General features: G+C 42.5%; 2 protein-coding genes across 2 annotated transcripts; one reads left to right on the top strand and one right to left on the bottom strand.

Annotated features, from left to right (window-relative positions):
• Positions 1-351: 351 nt before the first annotated feature.
• LOC108920793 (uncharacterized protein C3orf20-like) lies at positions 352-11,587 on the bottom strand. The gene is made up of 17 exons (XM_018729839.2): positions 11,339-11,587; positions 11,172-11,242; positions 11,022-11,086; positions 10,283-10,863; positions 9,484-9,549; positions 9,215-9,314; positions 8,745-8,969; positions 8,144-8,293; positions 7,325-7,436; positions 7,112-7,216; positions 6,866-7,001; positions 6,563-6,785; positions 5,558-5,647; positions 5,121-5,436; positions 4,525-4,617; positions 728-870; positions 352-535 (listed from the first exon to the last, which is right to left on the bottom strand). Exons 2-17 carry the CDS (start codon positions 11,211-11,213, stop codon positions 376-378), a joined length of 2,607 nt encoding a protein of 868 aa, XP_018585355.2. The 5' UTR covers positions 11,214-11,242; positions 11,339-11,587; the 3' UTR covers positions 352-375.
• Positions 11,588-13,847: 2,260 nt separating this feature from the next.
• On the top strand, positions 13,848-20,478 carry metap2a (methionyl aminopeptidase 2a). Its single transcript, XM_018729756.2, has 11 exons — positions 13,848-14,072; positions 15,286-15,399; positions 15,663-15,725; positions 16,416-16,518; positions 16,729-16,890; positions 17,280-17,461; positions 17,849-17,943; positions 18,205-18,301; positions 18,429-18,532; positions 19,370-19,485; positions 19,686-20,478. Exons 1-11 carry the CDS (start codon positions 13,916-13,918, stop codon positions 19,936-19,938), a joined length of 1,446 nt encoding a protein of 481 aa, XP_018585272.1. The 5' UTR covers positions 13,848-13,915; the 3' UTR covers positions 19,939-20,478.
• Positions 20,479-21,584: the final 1,106 nt, after the last annotated feature.

Raw genomic sequence — 21,584 nt, 5'->3', positions numbered from 1 at the left:
TCAGTTCAAATGCAGAGCTTTGGGAATGCAGACCCCTCCCCCACCCCCACATTCCCTCACATCAGTGCATTTCTGCTGTATTTTGGGAGCTATCTGAATTTTGCTCCTGCTTTGTCTGAAAATCGACCACGACCGAGTAGCGCTGAGCACACATGCCGGTCAGCGTGTCGCTGTCCCGTGGCCCCAGTGTGTTGTGCGCTTCTCACATCCATGTCCGCATCTTTCCACTTTGTTCTGATTATTCTGTCACTCCGATAAATTGCTGTCCCCATGTTTCATTTGAACAATAAAATAACATTTAAGGATACCTTGAGTTTTGTCCCCGTTTCCTTTCAACTGCTGTTCTTGAGAAGGCCCTGTGCCTGAGTACAGTAATCAGAGTGTGGGGTTGAATCCTGGAGTAGGAGTGTGGGTTTCTATCCGATGCAGTCTCTTCTCAGTAGACAAAGTAACTGGGGACAAAGGTTTCTTCCTTTGCACCAGACAGTCTCTCTTTAGCATGAATGACACTGCTGATTGTTGATCAGGTGGTGAACTAAAATAGAAGAAACATGGATTGTTTATTTCTGAACAAACTTCCAGGTAAAGACTTCCTAAACAACTCCTTTGATCCTAACAATACCTGAATCCGTAAATGGTACCTGATCAGGATAAACCATGTACAGTTCCACATACTGTCTGTTCTGATCAGAGCAAGCAGAGGAATTCTCTCTGCACCCCAGTGTACCTAAAGCTGAAGTGTGATGGCAAGCAGTGGCCCTGGCGATAGGCCCTTCGTGTTTTTACTATCTGCTTTTGGAGCTCCTTTGCAGAGGAGCCTTGCCCTTTGAAGATGTAATCAGCAAACAGCAGCTTCCCTTCCAGGTACATCTGTCGAAAGAGGAGGCCAAAAAGGATTGTAAACACAAGGACAAAGGAGGTTTACAAACTTGCATCTGCTCTAGTTCCAAAGGCCATATTTATATGGCACTCAAAACATCTTTTATTATAGCATATTTTTTTACTTAACTGGAAGTGAATCAGCCATTACTATTTGTATCTTAAGTAGTCATTCTGAGTTGTCATATCCTGTACTTCTTTCCACGTGTTGTCTAACTATAATCTTACATTTACTCTGTTAAGTGGTCAAAGATGTGGAAGCAAACGAGAGGCTGTGAGGTTTCCAAGAGATGGCCTGCCAGCCGACTGACAGCACACAACCCCGTGCTGTTTTCTACTGCTTTGCTGGGATCTGGCTGGGAGCCTGTGTTGGATGGCAGCTATGAAAACACCCACACCTTATTACCCTCACCAGGCCTCCCCCGCACAGGAGAAGCTCCGGATGTCATATGATCTATGGTTGGAAGGTGTACTCTCCTGCCCCCAACACACATACATGTTTCTGCCTACTCATCAGAATCACGACCATAATTAATCCTTACTACGGCAGTCGGTGTTATGGGCTGCCATGCTAATGAGTGTTTCCACAGTCTGGGCAAAAGAATTCTGGGGAGATCTCAGCCAGTGCTTCTCCTTGAAAAACTGAGCACTAGAAAGAAACTGCACAGCAAGATCAGCATTGTTCACACGTTGTTTTGTTAGCACTGATGTAGGATACAACTGTGCAGAAAGGCTCACTCATACGTCAAGTATACCTGATAAACATTCCCCCCAAATGCTTTTTCAGCTTCAGAATAACAAGCTGCTGTTTTACCAGCCCTGCTTTTGGGAAGTAAAAGCTGTCACAGTTCCTGTACTGGGATTTCATCTGATCTCTGTGCATTGGACACAGGGCTGATCACACACTTTTGTTCTATCCTTCCAACATAACTGACTTGTCTTGCTGCTGAACTAGAGGAGACCCCCCCCATCAGCTCCGATCTATATTGTGTCCTAAAAAGTAGAAACAGCTATTTTACTGAAGGGTAACACAATGGCCTAGAAGGTAGCATGGTTGCTTCAGGCACTCGGAATGTACAGTCAGTGTGATGTTTGGATGTTTTCCCATTATTGGGTGGGTTTCCTCTGGATGCTCTGGTTTCCTCCCACAGCCCAATGGCATGTGTTTCAGGTGAACTGGAAACTCTAAATTGCCTGTACTGTGTGTGGCTACCTTGCCATGGACTAGAACCCTATCCGTTACAGAATGAGTGAGTATTTCACTGATACTAGGTTTAACAGTGTGTGAACTTCACAATGTGGCTATTCAGTGCGTCTTTTATTTAGTTGAATAAAAAACGAGAGAGGTATAAGTGAAGTGAAACGTCCTAACAGGCTACCACAAGAGTATTGCCCAGTAATTATTACTCAAGAGACAATATATGGACATGTGAACACAGAGGCATACAGTTTGTCTGTGTGTTCACCTTTTGACAGTTTGGGTATTGCACTTTGTCAGGGGAAACAGACCTAACACACATACCGATGTCCTATGATCCAACAATGCATCATTGACAGCTAAATAGCCATTAGCATTATCAAGCAAATCACATCCTCCTTGTACTTCTCAAAACCTGGGCACCTTACGGTCACTTTTCGAGGTCTTTCCATATCTGATGCTTTGTGCTTAAAAAAAGCCTCCCTGTGAGGTCACTCAATCTCACACAGACAGAAAGGGGAAGGTCTGTTTAGAGCTGGAGTTTTCTCGGTATCCAATTTGCTGAATTGCCTCTATGATGTTAGAAATAACTACCTTGCCTGATTAAAGCTTTGCTTTGTTAAATGTTTCTTGGATCAGATGAAAGCTACTACAAATAAAGGGAGTGACTGATATGTAAGTTATGAAAAACAATATTCCAGGGACTGTTTCTTCATGTTTACACCAAATTTAAGGGAGTATCAACACTCTAAGTGTTATTTAGTCTGGAAGCATTTTAATCACCTTCCATCTTAAATTTAAATTAACATGTTACAATTATATGAATAGTTTAATGAGGGGCAAAAGGCCCACCTAAAGTTAATTCCATTTATAAATAATGTGAATTATCTGTCCATACTATACATTCTCAATAACAGCTTATCCTTTGTAGTGTAGCAGTGATCTGGACCCTATCCCAGAAGCACAGTGTTGTGAGGCAAGGCACACAATAGACAGGATGCCACTGCATCACAGAACAGTCACACACACTATTGGCAATTTAGACTCACCTATGCACCTGAAACACATACCTCTGGATTGTGGGAGTAAACTGGAGCACAAGGATGAGACCCTCACAACTATAAAGCTGCAAAGATGGTAACCAGTCTCCAGGAAAGAAAACAGAAACATATTTTGTCTGTTTCTGTGGGGTTCAGCATGAGAGTTACATGGATTCACATCACTTCACTGCTCAAATAAGCATTTTTTTCCTGGAACACAGCAATCGAGCAGGTTCCCATCTCCAATCATCAGACCTCTCCCCTCTTTATCTACTGTCACTGCATTTTGATATGACCCAAGCAGGCAATAAAAACCAGTCTGAGAATCTTTACGCACTTGACTCCATTTCACAATTTCTAAATAACATCAGTGATGTGAGTGAACATTTCTGGAAGTTGGGTCACATGATTAAAAAGAGTTTTGCAAGCCATTAGATGCATTTGCTATTTACAAATGATGCTGACCCCTGCTGTTTAGAGCTGGATACTACGTGCAGCAGGTATTTCCGCTTTACTCAGCAGATCAAAAAAACGACAAACTTTGCATTCATGATGACTCTTTCTGTTCCGGAGAGGGAATAAGTGAATCACACTTCCTTGGAGTCATGCTCAAAGGAAGTCACTCTCCAGCATTGCTCAGACCATGCCAACAAACTTACAACTTACACAAATTTCCATGAAAAATGTTTCTGCCAGAAACCATCTCAAAAATCATGCAATAAGGGCCAATAATGACTACTGAAAAACCTTTTACAGGCAAGAATACAACAGAGTTCAACAATTACTTGGCTATCAATGTAAGGCACTAGAACATGGACTCAGCTGACACACTTCCTCCAATGGTGATGTTGCTCTATGCTTGCCACACAGTTATAACTCAAGGCATATAGTAGAATCTGCTCCTTTAAAATATCACAGGGAACATTTTTCAGCAAGCTGGTTCCAGGGATAGCATTTTGGCAATGTAAGCTGCCAGCTACAAATCCCTCTTACCGCATGTAATAATATTTTCCTTCCGGAGATTACCTTCTCCTGAGCTGTTCTGAACAGTTGTGGACACAGTGTTTATGCTGCTGCCACCTATTGGATGCTATTATTATTATTATTATTATTATTATTTAGCTGACACTTTTTCCCCAGAGTGACGTCCAGTGTGAGGTGTGTATATACTAAGTTACTTACAGTGATTTGCTTATTCATGCGGAGGGGTAACTTTTATTGTATTGATTCAGGGTAAGTACCTTGACCTTACTAAGATACTAAAGTAAAACCAGGTTCCCTGTGTGATGTGTGATGGTTTTAACCACTAATCTTAGGTAGGCGAACCTAACTAACTAACCTCACTTGACCCTAAGAAATTAAGTACTGGTCCTCTTTATGATAAGTTCTAGGTGTCCATTTACTCACCAGGAACATCCCTGGAACCACATTGTGCCTCTGATGAAGCAGAGTATTGTGGGAGCCCTCATACCTAACCAGGCGGAAGGAATCCATGTGGCACTATGGAGAGACCATCCTGGGTCAGACAGCACAATAAATGACTAACATTTACATTTATTCATTTAGCTTCTCCAAAGTGACTTACAATGACCAGCTAATTACAATCATTTTACCCATTTATACAACTTCAGGCTAAATACCTTGCTCGAGGGTGCTACAGTAGTAGGTGAGAACTGAACTCGTGACTTTCAAAACCAAAGGCAGGAACACTAACCACCATGGTACCAGCTACCCCTGATGATGACAGGGGATGCAAAACCTCATGCAAAAGTGATAGGAAAACCCGGGTTCTAATGTACCAAGGTGGGTGGCCAGTTTTAGGAGCAGAAAATTGTGTATTAACTTGGTCCTGAGTAAGTGAATTCAGAAAATCTTATGTATAGTGGTCCTGGGTAACAACTAAAAACCTTTCTTTTGAATGTTCCCATTTACCTGTATTTTGGTACTACAGCTATGTATTCATACTTGTGCTTCCATGTAGAAGTTTCTAGCTTTACAATTACCTGCGTACAGGGTTTACTCCTGTTTCTATTTGTCCTCTCATAGAGCTCCTCTAGGACATTCTCCATGATGAACGGGGTCACACACACCACCAGGACCTGCTTGGAACGTGATGCCTGACTCAACATGAAGGCATCATACTCCAGATCTGTCAGCAGAGGCATGTGGTGGGCACTGCAGCAGCAGAGTCCACGGCGCCTGTTCCCAAGCAAAGTGTCCCGCAGCAGGGAGGGGCAAGGGATGGGCAGGCTGGTGGGGGCGGTGATGGAAACTGGGGCTGGGTGTGAAGTTTCTGATCTTTTGGGGATCAGTACTGGACTGGAGGAAGGAGAGTGTGAGACATTAAGGCATTACTTGCTAGGCACAGGGATATATTGGCAGTGAGGGTTACAAAAAGAGTCACATGCATCCATTTAAGTTTGTCAAATTCTGGTCTTACTCCAGCTTTATGTTGCTGTACACTCTAAGAAGCCCAGTCATGGTGACATATTGCAGATCTTCCTTTTTCAGTTTCCCTGAGCTTTTAACCCTGAAACACAAAATTGAGGCCGAACACCACAAAATAACGGTACTGTCAACTCCATTCAACAATCAAATTAATACACTCACATGCGCAGGATTTTAACAAAAACTCTGTGAATTTTATTTTCTAGTTACCATCACACTGGCCATCAAAGGAAATTCTTGTATGAATATTTTCTTTTTACCTGAATGCATACAGTAATATTCCACGTAACGCTGCTCCTTCCAGAGCTGTTTCATTATATCGCGCAGAAAGTGTAACCTGAATTCACACTCTTTCCATGGTAATGACAGTATCACACAAAAGAATGTCTTTTTTAGCGTTCACAAGCTCTGTTCCATGTGTACATGGCAGCACAGTGATTTCAGTGCTGTAAAGTGGCACTGGGAGCCCATTATTCACAGTCCAGCTGTGTGATGGGCCTCACTCTGCCTGTATCTGTTCAGCAAAGCAACACTTAAGGAGTAAATGAGATGCTGATTTCCACGTGCACCTTCTCACTAGTAAACAAGAGTACAAACCACAGACTGTCTCTCACTCGAGCTGGATGTGCATTTCTGTTTACTGGAGCTGATGATTGCTGTGAGTTTGTGCATATCACTGTGGATGTGAGCTGTCGGTGTGACCCATAGGTCATGTGCATGTGTAGCAAGTACCTCAAGGAATGTTTCTTAGAACCTCTTACACTTCTGTTACAATGCATTGTGTTGTTACAGTAAAAAAATGCTCAATAAAAGTTTATTCTTGTTCTTCTGTATTTATAGTTGGATTTTCACCTATTATGACAACTCTGTTTAGCACTGTACTAAATTTATAATTTTCACAACTCATCAGAAATCAACTTTAAAGCCAAGAAGACAGATGGAGCAGGGCATGTTTTACCAGAAAACTCCCAGCATTCGATCCGCCCCCCAGGATTACCGTGATGCCTCACTATAGCTTTGTGAGTCCAGCTGTGGAACGCCTGCTGGTGGAGAAACGGTGATCGTTTGCTGCTCAGTGCTGCCCCTTGGTGGCTGCCTTGAGCATAGCTTCTGAGTTCCAACAGTGGAGAGGGCGGGCCGGGCATCTGTCTGAACCTGCCAGTTCAACACGGTCTGCTGATGGTAGCAGGGCATCCTCTGTGCTTCATGGCAGCAGATACCTGAAAACAGCATTGAAAGGGGGTGAAAGCTCCTCCAACACTGAAGATAAACCTCAGCTATTCACCTCAGTTTCTCTCACCAGTGGCCACACGGTAGTACTCCAGCCAGCTGTTCACAGTACTGCGGATTCTCTTCTGAAGTCCACGGAGCTCCTGGTCACTGCACTGTGTTCTTTGATTAGAGTCCATGTCAAGTAGCTTCACCTCCCTGGACACCTCCAGTATCAAATTGAGAGCCAATATTATGAACGAGCTAATTGGGTGTTGACAAGATAATAATGTCATATGAGGCAGAAGCTTCTCATCAGGTTGCAAGACAGACTGACCTTTGGAAGAGAAATGACAGGCAGCTGGATGCTCTTCTGGAGACCTTTAAACCAGAGGGTGGCTGATGCGGAGTTCAACACTCGAACTGACATCAGTTCAGTCAGCTACACACAAAACGTGTGCAACACATGTAAGCTTTTCCATTTGCACATATAGGCCCAATAAAGTCCTTGTAAACAGTCTGACCCCAACAATGGTGAATTCGTTTTCACCTGTATAAAGATGGGTTTGGTTCTATATGCCCAGGTCCATTCACTTGTCTTGGTCCCATTGGGGTCACACATCATCCCTCCATGCTGATCCCACACCACCATCAGAGTGCCACTATAAATGCAGTGTGATATCATTTATTACCTCACATGTTTTACACTGTACCATGTTTCCTTACAGAACCACTGCAAAACAACACATTAAACACATAAACGTTGCACAAATACAAGGACAGTAGTAAAACAACTGTGGCAGGACAAGATTAAGGTCCAGCTAGTTGCTATCAGTTTCAAGATGATGGTACCATGTGAATATTTTTACACATCATGGTTAATACTTGCTTATGGTAAATTAATGGAGTCAGTGGTAACTTGGATGCATTACAAAAACAACACGACAGATCTGGTGTGTCTGAACACTGTGAACCAAGAATTTGCTGAGAAACGAGTTACAGAGCTACACTTCCTTAAGAAACAAATTGAATTTATATTTATTTATTTAGCTGACACTTTCTTCCAGAGCAAATTCTAATCTAAATCTACTTACAATTGTCCACCCATTCATACAACTGAGTAAATTTACTGCAGCAATTTAGAGTGTACATTTTGCTCAAGGGTAATAGAGCAACAGGTAAGATTTGAAGCTGCAACTTTTGAGTCCAAAGCCAGCAGCTCTAACCACTATGCTACCAACTGTCCCTTCATTGCACATTGACAAACACATACACTTATCAACAGGGTACACAGGTCTAACTAGTGTAATACTGAAGTATTTTATTACTATCCTTGAACATATTCTGCTGTCAGAAAGAGCTTTCTTACCTGAGTGTGTGGGTGATAGAACCATGCCCAAAAGGAGTGAAGGTGGCAAGGATGGGCAGGTCAGGATCATCTGCAAACACATTAGTGTAGAAGCCACCTTGGGGCAAACCAGAATGGCTCTGGCACACAGCAATGCGGCCTGAAGGATAGCTGACACAGTCAAGGTAATAGCTATGTGTCAACCACCGACATGCCATGTAGAAGAAATTATTATCAACATTTTGCTAGAGACTATTTCTGAAATATTTAAACTCCTGGAATCCTGATTGATTCCCCTGTTAAGTATGCCATAGAATGAGAGCAGTTTTTAAAATATGTGCATGATGCTACAGAAATTTGAACAACAAAACATGAAAAGCACATTAACAAATGTTTTATTTTCAAATTTTAAACAATATATGCACTAAAAATTTACCTTGAGGCAGAAGTAATAAGCGAATGAAATGAAAAGTCCACAGCAATGATTCATTCATCTGACTAAAAGACATTATAGTCTTTGAAAAATAATGCTGCCATGAGTTATAAAATTTAAAGCACCATGTCCTGGTCTCAGTTCTTCTTTCCGATTTAAGAACAGTGCCCTTGTAGATATGAAGGATACTAAATGAATGAGGTTCCATCGTTGATTCTGTAGTGCAGTTTCTGCAGTGAAGAGTCCTTCCGCATCATTTTAGAAACTGGAGGGTGGCCACATTGTAGGACAAATGGGTGGCTCTTAGTTCCCATCCACTGCTGCTTGACAGTCACATCTGTGTTGTCTCCATAGTGATGCAAGAAAACTGCCTTGGTGAATCCTTGTTCTTTAAGCTGTGCAGTTTGCTCTTTTCTGCATTGACAAGCCAGTACTTCATTTGACAGTCATTATCAACAAAAATAGTGCCAATTACCACAGGAAGCACTTTTCTAGCCAACTACAATGGTGTTTTTAATTTACCTCTCTCCTTGGTAATCTGAAAATGACCAAAGTAATTATTTACATAATAATGCCTTTTCTAAGATAGCTAAGAATTTACAATAATGTACACAGCTTGATCCTTCCCTGAAGAAATTCAGGTTATGTACCTTACTCACATGGCTGTTCTTGCCAGCTGTAGCCTGTTCACAACCTGCCGACACACATCCTGCCATCGAGGGTCATCGAGCGCTGCGTCCTTGGGCTGAATTATCCAGCCTGGACAAAAACGCTGAGACTGAACATATTCACAAACTTATAAGACACAGCAGAGACTGCTCCACCCCACAGAAAGGACTTGTGGAAATAATGTTACTGTCAGCATGTGTTGCTGTGTGCAAGGCAGAGGGACAGAAAGAGTTAGAGAAGACAACATGTGAGATCATACCTTGTCTGTCACAGGTCTCTGAAGATATTGAAAAGCTTACAGTCCTAGGTGACTGGGATAGATGAGCTGGAAGGGAATTAATTAAAATAATTACATCCACTCACTAAGCAGCTGCAGATTAACTGAAAAAAAAAATGTTGCTGGAAAATATAATACTTTTAGGCCTCGCCTTAGAAACTTGTTCAAGGTGTTAAAGCCTGAACCTTAAATAATTAGAGAAATGACAGTAAAAAAAAAGCCGTCAGCGCATAAAGCATAGCAGACTGTCAGTGTGTGTTCCTGTCCGCCGAGGGTGCGGGTGGCTCTCGCTCTGCCTGTCCATCCACAGGTCAGCGACTCATTCGCCACTAACATCCATCCACTGGAAGTTCAGTTAACACCAGTCAAGTGCATGCTCATATTTGGGATGGCAGCGGATGGTATTTTTTAACATTTTGTTAAATTTCCTCTTGAAGAGTCTCTCTAAAAAAGGTGACCAACAATACAGGGAACATTAAATATTAATAATCAGGCCTTGGTGGCGGGGGGGGGCGCCATCTGGCCCAGATGGTGAGCTACAGTAATATACAAAACAGTCCAGTCAGAGTGTAAATAATTTATAGAAATAAAATACTGCCATCATGCATTCTACGAATAAAGAATTTTTAGATGCCATTCTTTAGACTCAAATATTTTTAATTTTTACCCATCTTTCCAAACAATGACGGGGCCTCACACAATATTAATTAACCCGGGCCGGGTCTCATGAGCTTTCGGGTCTGTTAATAAAACCGTATCACACAGAAATAGCGAAGCTCACAAGTTTGTCCGCTGGAGGTTGTTTGTTTGTCTTTCAATCTGGGGGTGTCCGCGGGGGTCTTGTCCACTCGGATTTTATTCACTTTCGGCTTCTTTCGAACCGTCCTGCCGCGAGAACATTTCTCTCGAGGAGCTTCGTCTTCAAACTGCCGGCGCGAGCTGCCGGCGGCGGGAAGCGAATCGCCCTCACGCGCCGCGCTCCACCGTGGGTCTTCGGCGCGCCGCGCGCTCCCCGTCAGCTCGCGCCAGTCGTGGCTCAGCACGTTCCGCAGCCCGCGAGAGAGGACACTCGCCCCTCGGCGCGCGCACTGCTCCAGCATCTGCCCCAACTCGTGGAGAAGGAGCGGGGCTGTGAGTTCGTGCTCCTCCGCGCGGCTCGTCGCCTTCTTCTCTTCGCTGTGCGACTTCCTCTGCTCAGCAATAATAACATTTTTGTCCATAATAGCCTGGTCATTATAAGCACATGTTGTAGCAGGACATGATTTGACCCCTGTTTTCAATTCTTCTTCCCCCTCAACCTCATCAACCTCTTCATCCTCCTCCTCATCTGTACTTTCGTCCTCGGAAATGGACCTTAAGTACCTGGTTAAGAACAGCAGATATGATGGAATACTTTAACAATTCTTAATACAGAATTTCTAGGACCGTATGATGGCATGCTACACACACCAGGCTTTTTTTTTGTCAATTTTGAGGAGCTGTCACTACTACTTCTGCTGTTGGAAAGTACACACTCGTACCTCAAATTAAGTGGAAGACGGTCCGTTGAATTTTTCGTGTCCTTATAGCGTAGTCCTGTTGAAGGCTAAACATTTTGAAATACTAGTCAAACGATGTTATATGATGTTCCTATTTAAAAACACCTGACAGAGGCTCTGTTCCATTGTTACCTGGTCGAAGAAGTACTTTGGTCCAGGTCTAATGTCGTCCATGTTCACAGTTCAGTCAGTGCTCACGTTACCTTCAAACGCAGAACATTCTGTGATCATAAGGCGATAAGCCAGCAATAATTGCAAAATTGAAAATAATTCACTGGCTTTCCAGTTTAATGTCTTACCTTCCACTCTCAGTTTCCAAAAAAAAACTATCTTCTGAGTTGGCAAAACTCTGTTGCTTGGATACAGAGAGAGTGTAGTAAATGCTCACAGTCGAGTCGTCGGACTCGAATGGAGGCACAATCGCTTCTTGCAGGACTAAAAAGAACGACCAACAAGTGCAGACGGGCTTCTTGTTTCCATACAGAACAACACTTCAGTCTTCACGCACTAAAAAACGAAATAAAACTAACGACTTTCACTAGAACCTGCTCAGGCTGCTGCGCTCAAACGCACTGCAATTTGAGACACAGCGGGTGGCAGAGAGAGGGGTGTAGAGGGGAGAAGAACAGCAGCCAGGTTCATCATCTGTACAAGGCAATAAGAAACGTTGTGCAGCAGCAGCAGCAGCAGCACTAGATCACTTCAAAACTGGACTTCACATAATTACTGGGAATAAATAATAACAACAGCTCATAGGCAAAACAAAGTTGGTTGGTGAGGAACACAGTGAAGGTGAAGAACACACTGAGATACTGAGAGAAAGATCATGAGTTAGAAGGAAAATTGTGTAACAAGGATATTTTCCACATAAATTATCAAGATACTGTATTCAGTCATTGATCATTGATGTGGACCAATGTGATACAATGTCAGGAATAAAAAGCAAATGGGGCTACGCAGTTATTCGTGTTTTTGTTGGAAGCCCCTTAGATTTATAATAGTGCAGCTTTTAAAGGTGCATGGGATGAATAAAGAGAGTCAATACAAAACGGTTGTCATAAAAATACCTACAGTATGCTGGTAAAAGCAGAAAGCAAGCAGTATAGTAAACTGATGTTCCGTAGGTACAGACAATGTGGGATAAGTGAGCAAGACACCCTTCATCACATTCACCTCTGCGGGTCTAGCATAAAGCGCTCCCATGTATCTCCTCTACTCATTTCTCTGCACTGGCTTCCTATAGCTGCCCGAATCAAATTCAAAACCCTGGTTACTGTGTACAAATGCATCAATAGAACTGCTCCCAGCTATTTACAAAACTTAATCAACCACTACACCCCGGCCAGGCCCCTTCGCTTGTCTACTTCTGCTCGCTTGGTGGTCCCACGCACGAAAGGTAAAGCTCGGAGGTTCTCGGTTCTGTTGTGGTGGAATGACCTTCCCTTGTCACTCAGAACTGCAGAAACTGTCTGTTTTCAAGAAGGGTCTGAAAACCCACCTTTTCCAGATCCACTTCACCCAAGATCTCTCCAGCTCACCTATGGTGTAACTGTTCACGCATCGTAACTCCAGAAGCATCCCCAGATACAACCTTTATTCAGCCATTACTCTGGTATTGTACTGCTCATTTGTGTATCTTATAATATTTAATAAAAAAAATTGGTGTGGGTATCGGGATTTGTCTGTGTCTTATGCACCTACTTGAACGATGAATCTCGGTGCAGCAAGTGGTAGGGAACAAACTAGGTTTGCTTGAGACTTTCACGTCTGCAGCTATGTCTCCTTCTGTCAATGTAATGCATAAATTATACTTTTGCTGAGATGTACGTTGTTTTGCACAAATCGTCTGCTAAATGAATAAATGTAAATGCATTTCATTTTTTTCTTGCCATTCATATCTAATGATTACTGTATTCAACAATGCTCAACACCAGTTGTTACTTCACTGATGTAATAAGTCACACTTACAGGATATGGATAATTTTTGGAATCTATTACTGGAGGACAGTGAGTGAATCACATGCAAGTAACAGGGGGCAACAACAAAAAGGAACTTCTCATTGCTGTAGAAAATCTGTACAATACCGCAAAAGATAATATCTGGAAAGTGAGTACTGAGTATTTTGATGGGGTTCTTATTTTTTCTTTATTATATTTGATATTATTTTAGAGTGTATTGCCATTTTACCTCTCTCACAGTGCAAAACAACCAGTACTGCTGGCAGTAGTATACCTGTTCAGAATATTTTAAAAATGTGTTTATAAAAGGCAATAATTTCATATACAAATATACACAATTTTTATTGGAAGTTTCGATTTCAAATTAAAATACATCTCTCTGCGGGCTTAGCAACGTGTCAATTGGATTAAGTGTTTTAAAGTGACATCATAAATACGGACCCAAGAATGTGCGAAACGATGAATGCCGGGACTATTTGTTGTTATTTATCAATGTTAAAAAAAGAACAAACAATTTAGGTCAGTGCCATCGTATTACACGGCGCCAGCCTAGTATCAGCCGTGTTTTTTTTTGTATGCTGAAAAACTCAAACAATATAAGGAGAGTAAATTATTTAGATATTATTATTAGATGTTGACAACACGTAACGTGACATTAGGTTTGAGCATAGATTTTTACCATTTCAAAGACGAATGTTAATAAACAATCCTGTCTGATTCCCCTAAAGACGACTGTAACAACCCAGTGTGTTTCGAGTCTTTGTTTTTTTTTACGGCACTTTAACGTTTGACCCGTAGGACTCACTTCCGCGTGCAGATACCGACTCACTGGCGAACCTCGCGGATGGTCAGTGGTCTCGCGCACGGGGAGGCTCCCAGTGTGCATTGCGACTCGCTCCTCTCTCTCGCCTGTAATCATGGCGGACGTGGTGCGGCAGCAGCAGGAGGCAAAGCCCGAACAGGAGAATCTTCTGAACGGGGACGCTGAGCTCGAGGAGAGAGATGACGCGGATCCTTCGGAAGAGTCTGCGAAGAAGAAGAAAAAGAAGAAGAAGAAGGGCAAGTCTGCCGCAGGTGAGAGCGCTCGCGAGCAGGGCCGTGCGTGCGAGCGCGCGCAGGCAGCCGCAGGCCACACAGGCACCTCGTCGGTCCGTGGCGGACTCCGAGGAGTCTGTACCGAGTAAAACACACTCGATAGTACCAATAAAAAACCGGTATATTCAGATTATTCATTAGAATCAGTGTAAAACCGTTGGACGCGCGTGTTCGAAGTCGACTTTTTGTTTGAGCTGTTAGTTGTTGTTGTGGCGACGTGCCGTGCGCGGAGGAATGTCATGACAGAGTCATCTTTCTGAGGGGAAGAAGTAAGAGCCTACTTACTTTCTAGGTTCGCTCAGTAAACTAAACGTACAATTGTGTTTGTATCTATATATATATATATATATATATATATATATATATATATATATATATATATATACATAGACTATAAGTATAACAGACACACACACACAGGGTGGGGGAGGGGTGCCGGGCAGTTCACTGTCTGTGTAAGAAACGTAGCTAAACGAGTTAGCTGAAGAGCTACTCTCACTGATTTATACCAACTCAGCAGGCTGGTTAATTAAAACATGATGAATCATGCGGCTAAAAGCTTGATATTCCATGAACAAATTAATATAATTGTGTGATGATGTGTATTTGCACTTATTCTTTGTCGAGTTGTTTTGCTCTTGTGTGATACTGGACACACACACACACACACACACAAAGTGCTGTCTCAGTCTAACTTCATACTGAACCAGAGGTGACAGTCAGTGTCCCCTTCGTCCTGTGTGAAATGTGTGCTGTGCTGCCCCCAGGGTGATACCAACCACTCACTGTGCCTTCAAGTTTCAGTAGCAGTTCTATCCATTAGTGCGCTGAGCTGAGCCGTGGGCATATAAGCTATTTCTTCATTTCCTGGGGGCAGTGGGTCCTGCCGGTTTTGAAGTCGTCACCATGCAGTCTGATGTCTTCCGATTCAAATTCCACTCCTGTTGTAGCACCCTTGATCAAGCGACTTCCCTTGATTTGATACAGTAGGAATACTCCCGTATAAGTAAATCATTGCAGAGTGAGTTATCTAACACGGTATCACCTTGGGCCAAGGTGTCAGCTAATTAATATTATTGTTGATGCCCTCTGATCTAGTTATTATTGATTGATTCCTGAAAGGGAGCCTGAATCCTGCATTGTAAGGAAGTGTTTGGATGGTCTAACCCTGTGTATTTCTTCGACTGTGCAGCTGGCAGCAACGAAGTGGAGGGCAGTGGTGTCAACAATGGGCTAGGTGTTGTGACAAAACAACTGGAGAAACAAGCCCTAGAGGACAAAGAGAAAGAGGAGGAGGGAGAGGATGGTACTGTAACAATTTCTGGCCCTTTTTGCACCACCGTATCATCATCATAAACCTATTTTTTAAGGTTGCATGAGGTGTATCTGCTGTTTGGGATGACATGATAGTGTTGATTTTACAGTATGGAATCTGATTTTTATATCTGAAGGATTTTGTCTTACAGTGGTGAAGGTTTTTTGTTTGTTGTGTTGCACACTCCTTTCTGGAATGTGAGGTGTGGGATTTGCCATTCTCAGCATTAACTGAGAAGATCCTGTTCCCTGTAGATGGAGACGAAGGGGAGAACTCGGCTGGGAAGAAAAAGAAGAAGAAGAAAAAGAAGAAAGGCCGTAAGTTTGGATTTGGAGTGCCCTAAGAAATGAGCACAGAAGAAACATTTTTGTCGTAATTTTTGAAAAATTAACGTATGTCTTAGACAGGATATCAGATCATGTTCTGTGCAGAAATTAAACTTAGTTAACGTTAAGAGCTGTGGTAAAGCAAAAAGGAAAAAAAGCAAATATACACTACTGCCATTAGAGGATTCTGTGTTATAAATTAAGAACCTTGTGATGAATATATAAACACACACACACACACACATTTTCAGAACCGCTAGTCCCAGACGGGGTCGCGGGGAACTGGAGCCTAACCCGGCAACTCAGGGCGTAAGGCCATAGGGGGAGAGAACACACCCAGGACGGGACGCGAGTCCGTCGCAAGGCACCCCAAGCGGGACTCGAACCCCAGACCCACTGGAGAGCAGGACCCGGTCCAACTCACTGCACCACCGCACCCCGTATATAAACACATTGAATTTGTTATTGTATTCAGGTTGAGTAATTGGCTTGACACTAACAACTGACTAGCATCAGCTCACAAGTTATTAGCTTTCTAACCCTTACATTTTTTTTTTTTTTTTTGAAAATTAACATTTTGTTTTAAAGTGGTTTATAGAATCTGACTGTCATTTACAGTTCATACGTGTTAACACTCTTGCTGCTTTTTCCCTTTTTGTTTCACCCTTTCTTGTCTTATAGCTAAAGCACAGACTGATCCTCCATCCATTCCAATCTGTGAACTTTACACCAATGGTATTTTCCCTAAGGGGCAGGAGTGTGAATATCCCCCAGCCCAAGATGGGTAAGAGTGAAATTCAGCTTGTTTGGTTTTAAAATGATATAAAACTTGTAAAATTACAAGTGTGTCCTTGTAAAGCCTCCCTAGCTTTGTACTTGTCATTTTGCTGGTTGTTTGCTTGCTCAACCACTACAGGCTTTCTGGTCTGGTGTGTTCTTGGTGCTCAGCTGAGGACATGTTTAACTGGACTCTGCTTTGTCGGCTTCTCTACAGACGCAGTGCAGCCTGGCGCACCAGCAGTGAGGAGAAACGTGCTCTCGACAAGGCGAGTGAGGAGGTGTGGAACGATTTCAGACAGGCTGCTGAGGCGCACCGACAGGTCCGGCAGTATGTCATGAGCTGGATCAAGCCTGGGATGACCATGATTGAGATCTGGTGAGGGGCTGGTGCTATCTATATCTAAGATTATCAGATACCAGTCGCTTTATTGAAAAAGTGTCTTATATTTTTTTAAACAGCTGCAGAAATTTTCTAGAACTTTTATGAACTACCAGCAGTAAAGCACAGCTGTCCAGTGAGTTCTGTAAAATATGGAATTTGTTAAATGGGAACATATTCTCTGTATTTGGGTTTATACAGAGAATGAGACTAGGCAAAAATCTCTCCGTACAACATTTTTATTAAAATTTAATCATCAAAGGAAAGAGATAAAAATGGTAATATGCAGGGGAACAGTAAAAAGTCCATAGTAAATATGGACAGCTATTAACTGTTGACTTCGACTCTTCTGTCTCCGACTCTGTCCCCGCCGGTATGCCTGGAAGTGAGAAGCTGGAGGATTGCTCCCGGAAACTGATTAAGGAGAATGGACTGAGTGCTGGCCTGGCTTTCCCAACAGGATGCTCGCTCAACAACTGTGCTGCCCATTACACCCCCAATGCCGGGGACCCCACTGTGCTGTCATATGACGACGTCTGCAAGATTGACTTCGGCACGCACATCAATGGTCAGCTCCTGGGGCCATTTTGTAACTGAAGCTCTTTTAATAATGTGCTAGATTTTTAGAGCAATTTTCTCATGCTCAAAATACTCAACTTTTCTGGGGGGTGTGGAGTAGTGTACCTTAACAGCTCGGCACCTTTCTTTCAGGGAACACTGCACAGAAGCTAATGAGAGTAACTTCATCTTTTCACATTTTCTCCTTGGTGTCACTACTATGTGATATTTTATTGTTTTCAGGTATTGAAGCTGAAACTACCTAACAGGACTGCCAGGGCAAAATGACAAGTTTAAACCCCAAAGAGCAGTGCAGTATTTGGGTGGGCATATTAAGTCCTGTGAAGTTTTGTGTATTCATTTTATAACTGATCAAAGCTTCTCGTCTGTCCCATAGGTCGAATAATTGACTGTGCCTTTACTGTCACCTTCAATCCAAAGTATGACAAGCTGCTGGAGGCTGTGAAAGATGCCACCAATACTGGAATCAAGGTTAGTTCACAAGCTCTGTCTCTTCAGCTATCCAGTTATACTACCCTTACATATGTTTAGCCAGTTCATGCAGAATGGTTTGCTCCTGTTCACTCTGTCATAGAAAACATACATTTTGTCCTATGACAATGAAGTGGTGGCATTTGACTTTTTAGGGTTTGAATTCTGTACAGTTTTCATGCCTTCCAAATGAATGACAATTCCGTGAAACCTGTTTTGCTTTCATTTGAACTCCATTCCATCTCCAAACCCTGAAACCAGTGTGCTGGAATCGACGTCCGCTTGTGTGACGTAGGTGAACAGATACAAGAAGTGATGGAGTCCTATGAGGTGGAACTTGATGGGAAGACCTACCAAGGTAGTCAAGCCTGTCAAACACAGCTTGCTTGAAAATAGAGTATATACTTTACTCCTTCACGTTACTTCCCTGCATTAATATTGATTATAATTGTCATGACTTTGTACCCGTCTCTTTCGCCCATTAGTTAAGCCAATCCGAAACTTAAATGGCCACTCAATTGGGCAATACAGGATACATGCTGGAAAGACTGTCCCCATTGTCAAAGGTGGAGAGGCCACAAGAATGGAGGTGAGCTCCCTGGTCCAGAATTACTACAGATGATGGAGTTGGTATTCTAGTATCCTTTGAACTAAATGCTGCATTTAGTAGCATTTATTATCTCTGTCTTTACTTTTTTTGAGAAATATGGATTGTAAATCTTGATTACTACAGAACTGAAATATAAAGAGCTGGAGAAGTCCCTCTGTTGCTGGCTTCCTTTTGCTACAACAAGCCTATAATTACATTGTTTTTAGGTCCCAAAAAGCAAATGTCAGCATTTCCAGGTTGCTTATTTCTACCTTATTAGAGTTTTGGAATGGTTGAAATGGAAGGTTTAACATTGTCTTCTAGGAAACTAACCATACATGTATCCATAAATATCAAAGTTGGAAACCCCTGGTTTTGGAAGGCATGTCAGGGCTGTAGTCAGTTGCTGATGTCACTGTTATGAGGGGATGAAAAAAACACAGAATACAAGTGCCATTCACTGGTGGGAAAGCACTATGACACACCTAGCTGGGCGGGTAGCAGCATGTAGACGCTGCAAGTGATTATCAGCACCAGGGAAGGGATACAAGTTCTATCGGCTCCCGTCAGACGGAATGCTCGTCTCCCTGAGACCCAGATAAAGTGTCTCCTAAGCCTGTGGAATGTCATTTACTGAAGGACTACATGGCCTTTGTTGTAGGGGAAAGTTTGTTAATACAGACTTCCACAAGTAGGCTTAGAACATTCTAGTGCTTGTCAGGTTGGTGCCCCCAGGAAAAATTTAAATGTTGTGTTGTAATTATAGATTGAATTAACTCCGATAACCACTGTTCATTTACAGGAAGTGATCTCAGTAAAGTCTTATATCACCTACAGGAGGGTGAGGTCTATGCCATTGAGACATTTGGGAGCACTGGGAAGGGGGTGGTGCATGATGACATGGAGTGCTCTCATTACATGAAGAACTTTGACGTTGGACATGTACCTATTAGGTTTGTAGCTTTCCCTCTTCCTTTTGTTGTTGCAGGTTTTCAAACTCATAGTGTTGGCAGCTTGGGTCTTTGTGTTGATTGGGCAATACCAGTTGTATGTAACGTGCAATACTTGAAATTTGAAACCTTGCTGCTCTAAGGTTGTTGCATTTTTTTTAAAGTGATGTGCTCTTCTGTGATCCCTCCCCCTTCCTGTGTAGACTCCCAAGGGCTAAGCATCTGCTGAATGTGATCAATGAGAACTTTGGCACGCTGGCCTTCTGTCGCCGCTGGCTTGACCGCCTTGGCGAGAGCAAGTACCTGATGGCGCTGAAGAACTTGTGTGATTTGGGCATTGTGGACCCCTACCCACCGCTGTGCGACACCAAGGGTTGCTACACTGCCCAGTTCGAGCACACCATTCTCCTTAGGCCCACCTGCAAGGAGGTGGTCAGCCGGGGCGATGACTACTGAGCCATCGTAGCCATTAAACCCTCTCCCCACCCAGAAACCGCAGTGTAAAGCAAAACAGTATACATGCTCTAAAAAAAGTGTTAAAAAAAAATAAACATTTAACAAGAGCTTGCTTCTTTCTCACTTTTCGCTTTGGCAGAGGGCAGCGGCAACATCGCTGTAACATTACTACAAAGCAAAACTTTGAGTTTGTGAGACCTTGAAGGAGATAGAGCTGTGGCAGCCACTGGCCTGTCTTTTAGAAAAGTGATTGAGATAGTTTTGTTATTTTTAAAATGCGCATAATGGCGTTTTAGGTTAATTTAAACATGCGATTCTCTTCGGGTGGTATAAAACGTCAAAGCTGTAAGTTTGGCTTTTAATGAAACGGGAAGGGCACTTTGAAAAAAGCTGCAGTCTGCTAATACATATATTTATATTTCCTTGATATTTCTAAAATATTTGAAATGTCTGCCTCTAACTTCTGTGCCCTGTGAAGTACTTCATTTTCAGTTCCCTGCAATGTTTTTGTAGAAAAATAAAAAAATACACTTAAATTTACTGCTGTTTCCATTGCTTATGTTCTAGTGTCAGAGGCATTCCTTCAAAGTGGCTTGAAAGCAGTGAAGGAAATGGAGCATAATTCCCAAAATGTTGGGTGTAGGTTTCCAGAAGCATTCCTGTTGATACAGGATAGTTTTCTATCCTGGAAACCTGAAGTGTGGAGTTTCAGCTTGCATTTCATCCTTACAAGAACAAAAGCTTTTGCTGATCTGATAGGATTCAAAGTCATTCCAAAGTAACAAAGAGACCGGACTGTAAACTAGCAACAGCCTGATCTCATGTTCCGTATACAGAAATTTCTATTCTGAACTTTGTCCCTTTTTGTTGGCTCAGCCAAGCGCTAATGGTTGGTTGTTTACACAGAGAAGCCTTGTGCTGTTCTACAGCTGGCCTACCAGATAAGGCAGTTATGGCCGCCTATGAATCTACGGTCCTGCTGCGAAGTATGCGAAGCCCTTCTATCCTTTAGTTTTAACATGAAATGGTTATTTAATGACAATCATCCTCATCTGATGACATAAGTGTGTAATGACCAGTTCCATATGTTGTTTTAGAGGAAATCATGTGTAGAAACATGGTAGTGCAGGTGCAAAAATAAGGGAACCCCAAGTTGCATTGGTTAAGCCAAGTAGAGTAGAATCAGGTGTGTAAATCAATCTATTTTATGTTTGTTTAGATTGTATACATTTAAATATTTTATACAAGGTTGACAATCCCTATAGGAACCCCATACTTTGAAGCAGCACTGTATATGCAGGTATACCTGTACCTTGTACAACAGGGTCCCATAGGAGTGCTGTGGGATTTGAAAACACAATATATACCTCTTTTCACACAAAAGGCTTACCTGTTCTGTAAAATGGCATTATACTGTCATTCTACACTTTCTTGAATTCAGCATAACAGCATTACCTCTTACATGTTTTGGGATACACACAGTAGGTGCCAAACCCAAATAGTTTTTGACCCTCAGTGGTGCTGATCTATTTTCTGGTCCCATGTACAGTATACGATACATTACTACATTCATTCTGGAACAATGGCCACTACAGTAAATAGCCTTAAATCTTACAATGAAATGATCTAGCATCATACATTCGTTC

The sequence above is a fragment of the Scleropages formosus genome, chromosome 21 (genome assembly GCF_900964775.1).
Source record: "Scleropages formosus chromosome 21, fSclFor1.1, whole genome shotgun sequence".
NCBI classification, from domain to species: domain Eukaryota; kingdom Metazoa; phylum Chordata; class Actinopteri; order Osteoglossiformes; family Osteoglossidae; genus Scleropages; species Scleropages formosus.
This window is presented reverse-complemented; position numbering and strand designations above follow the sequence as displayed.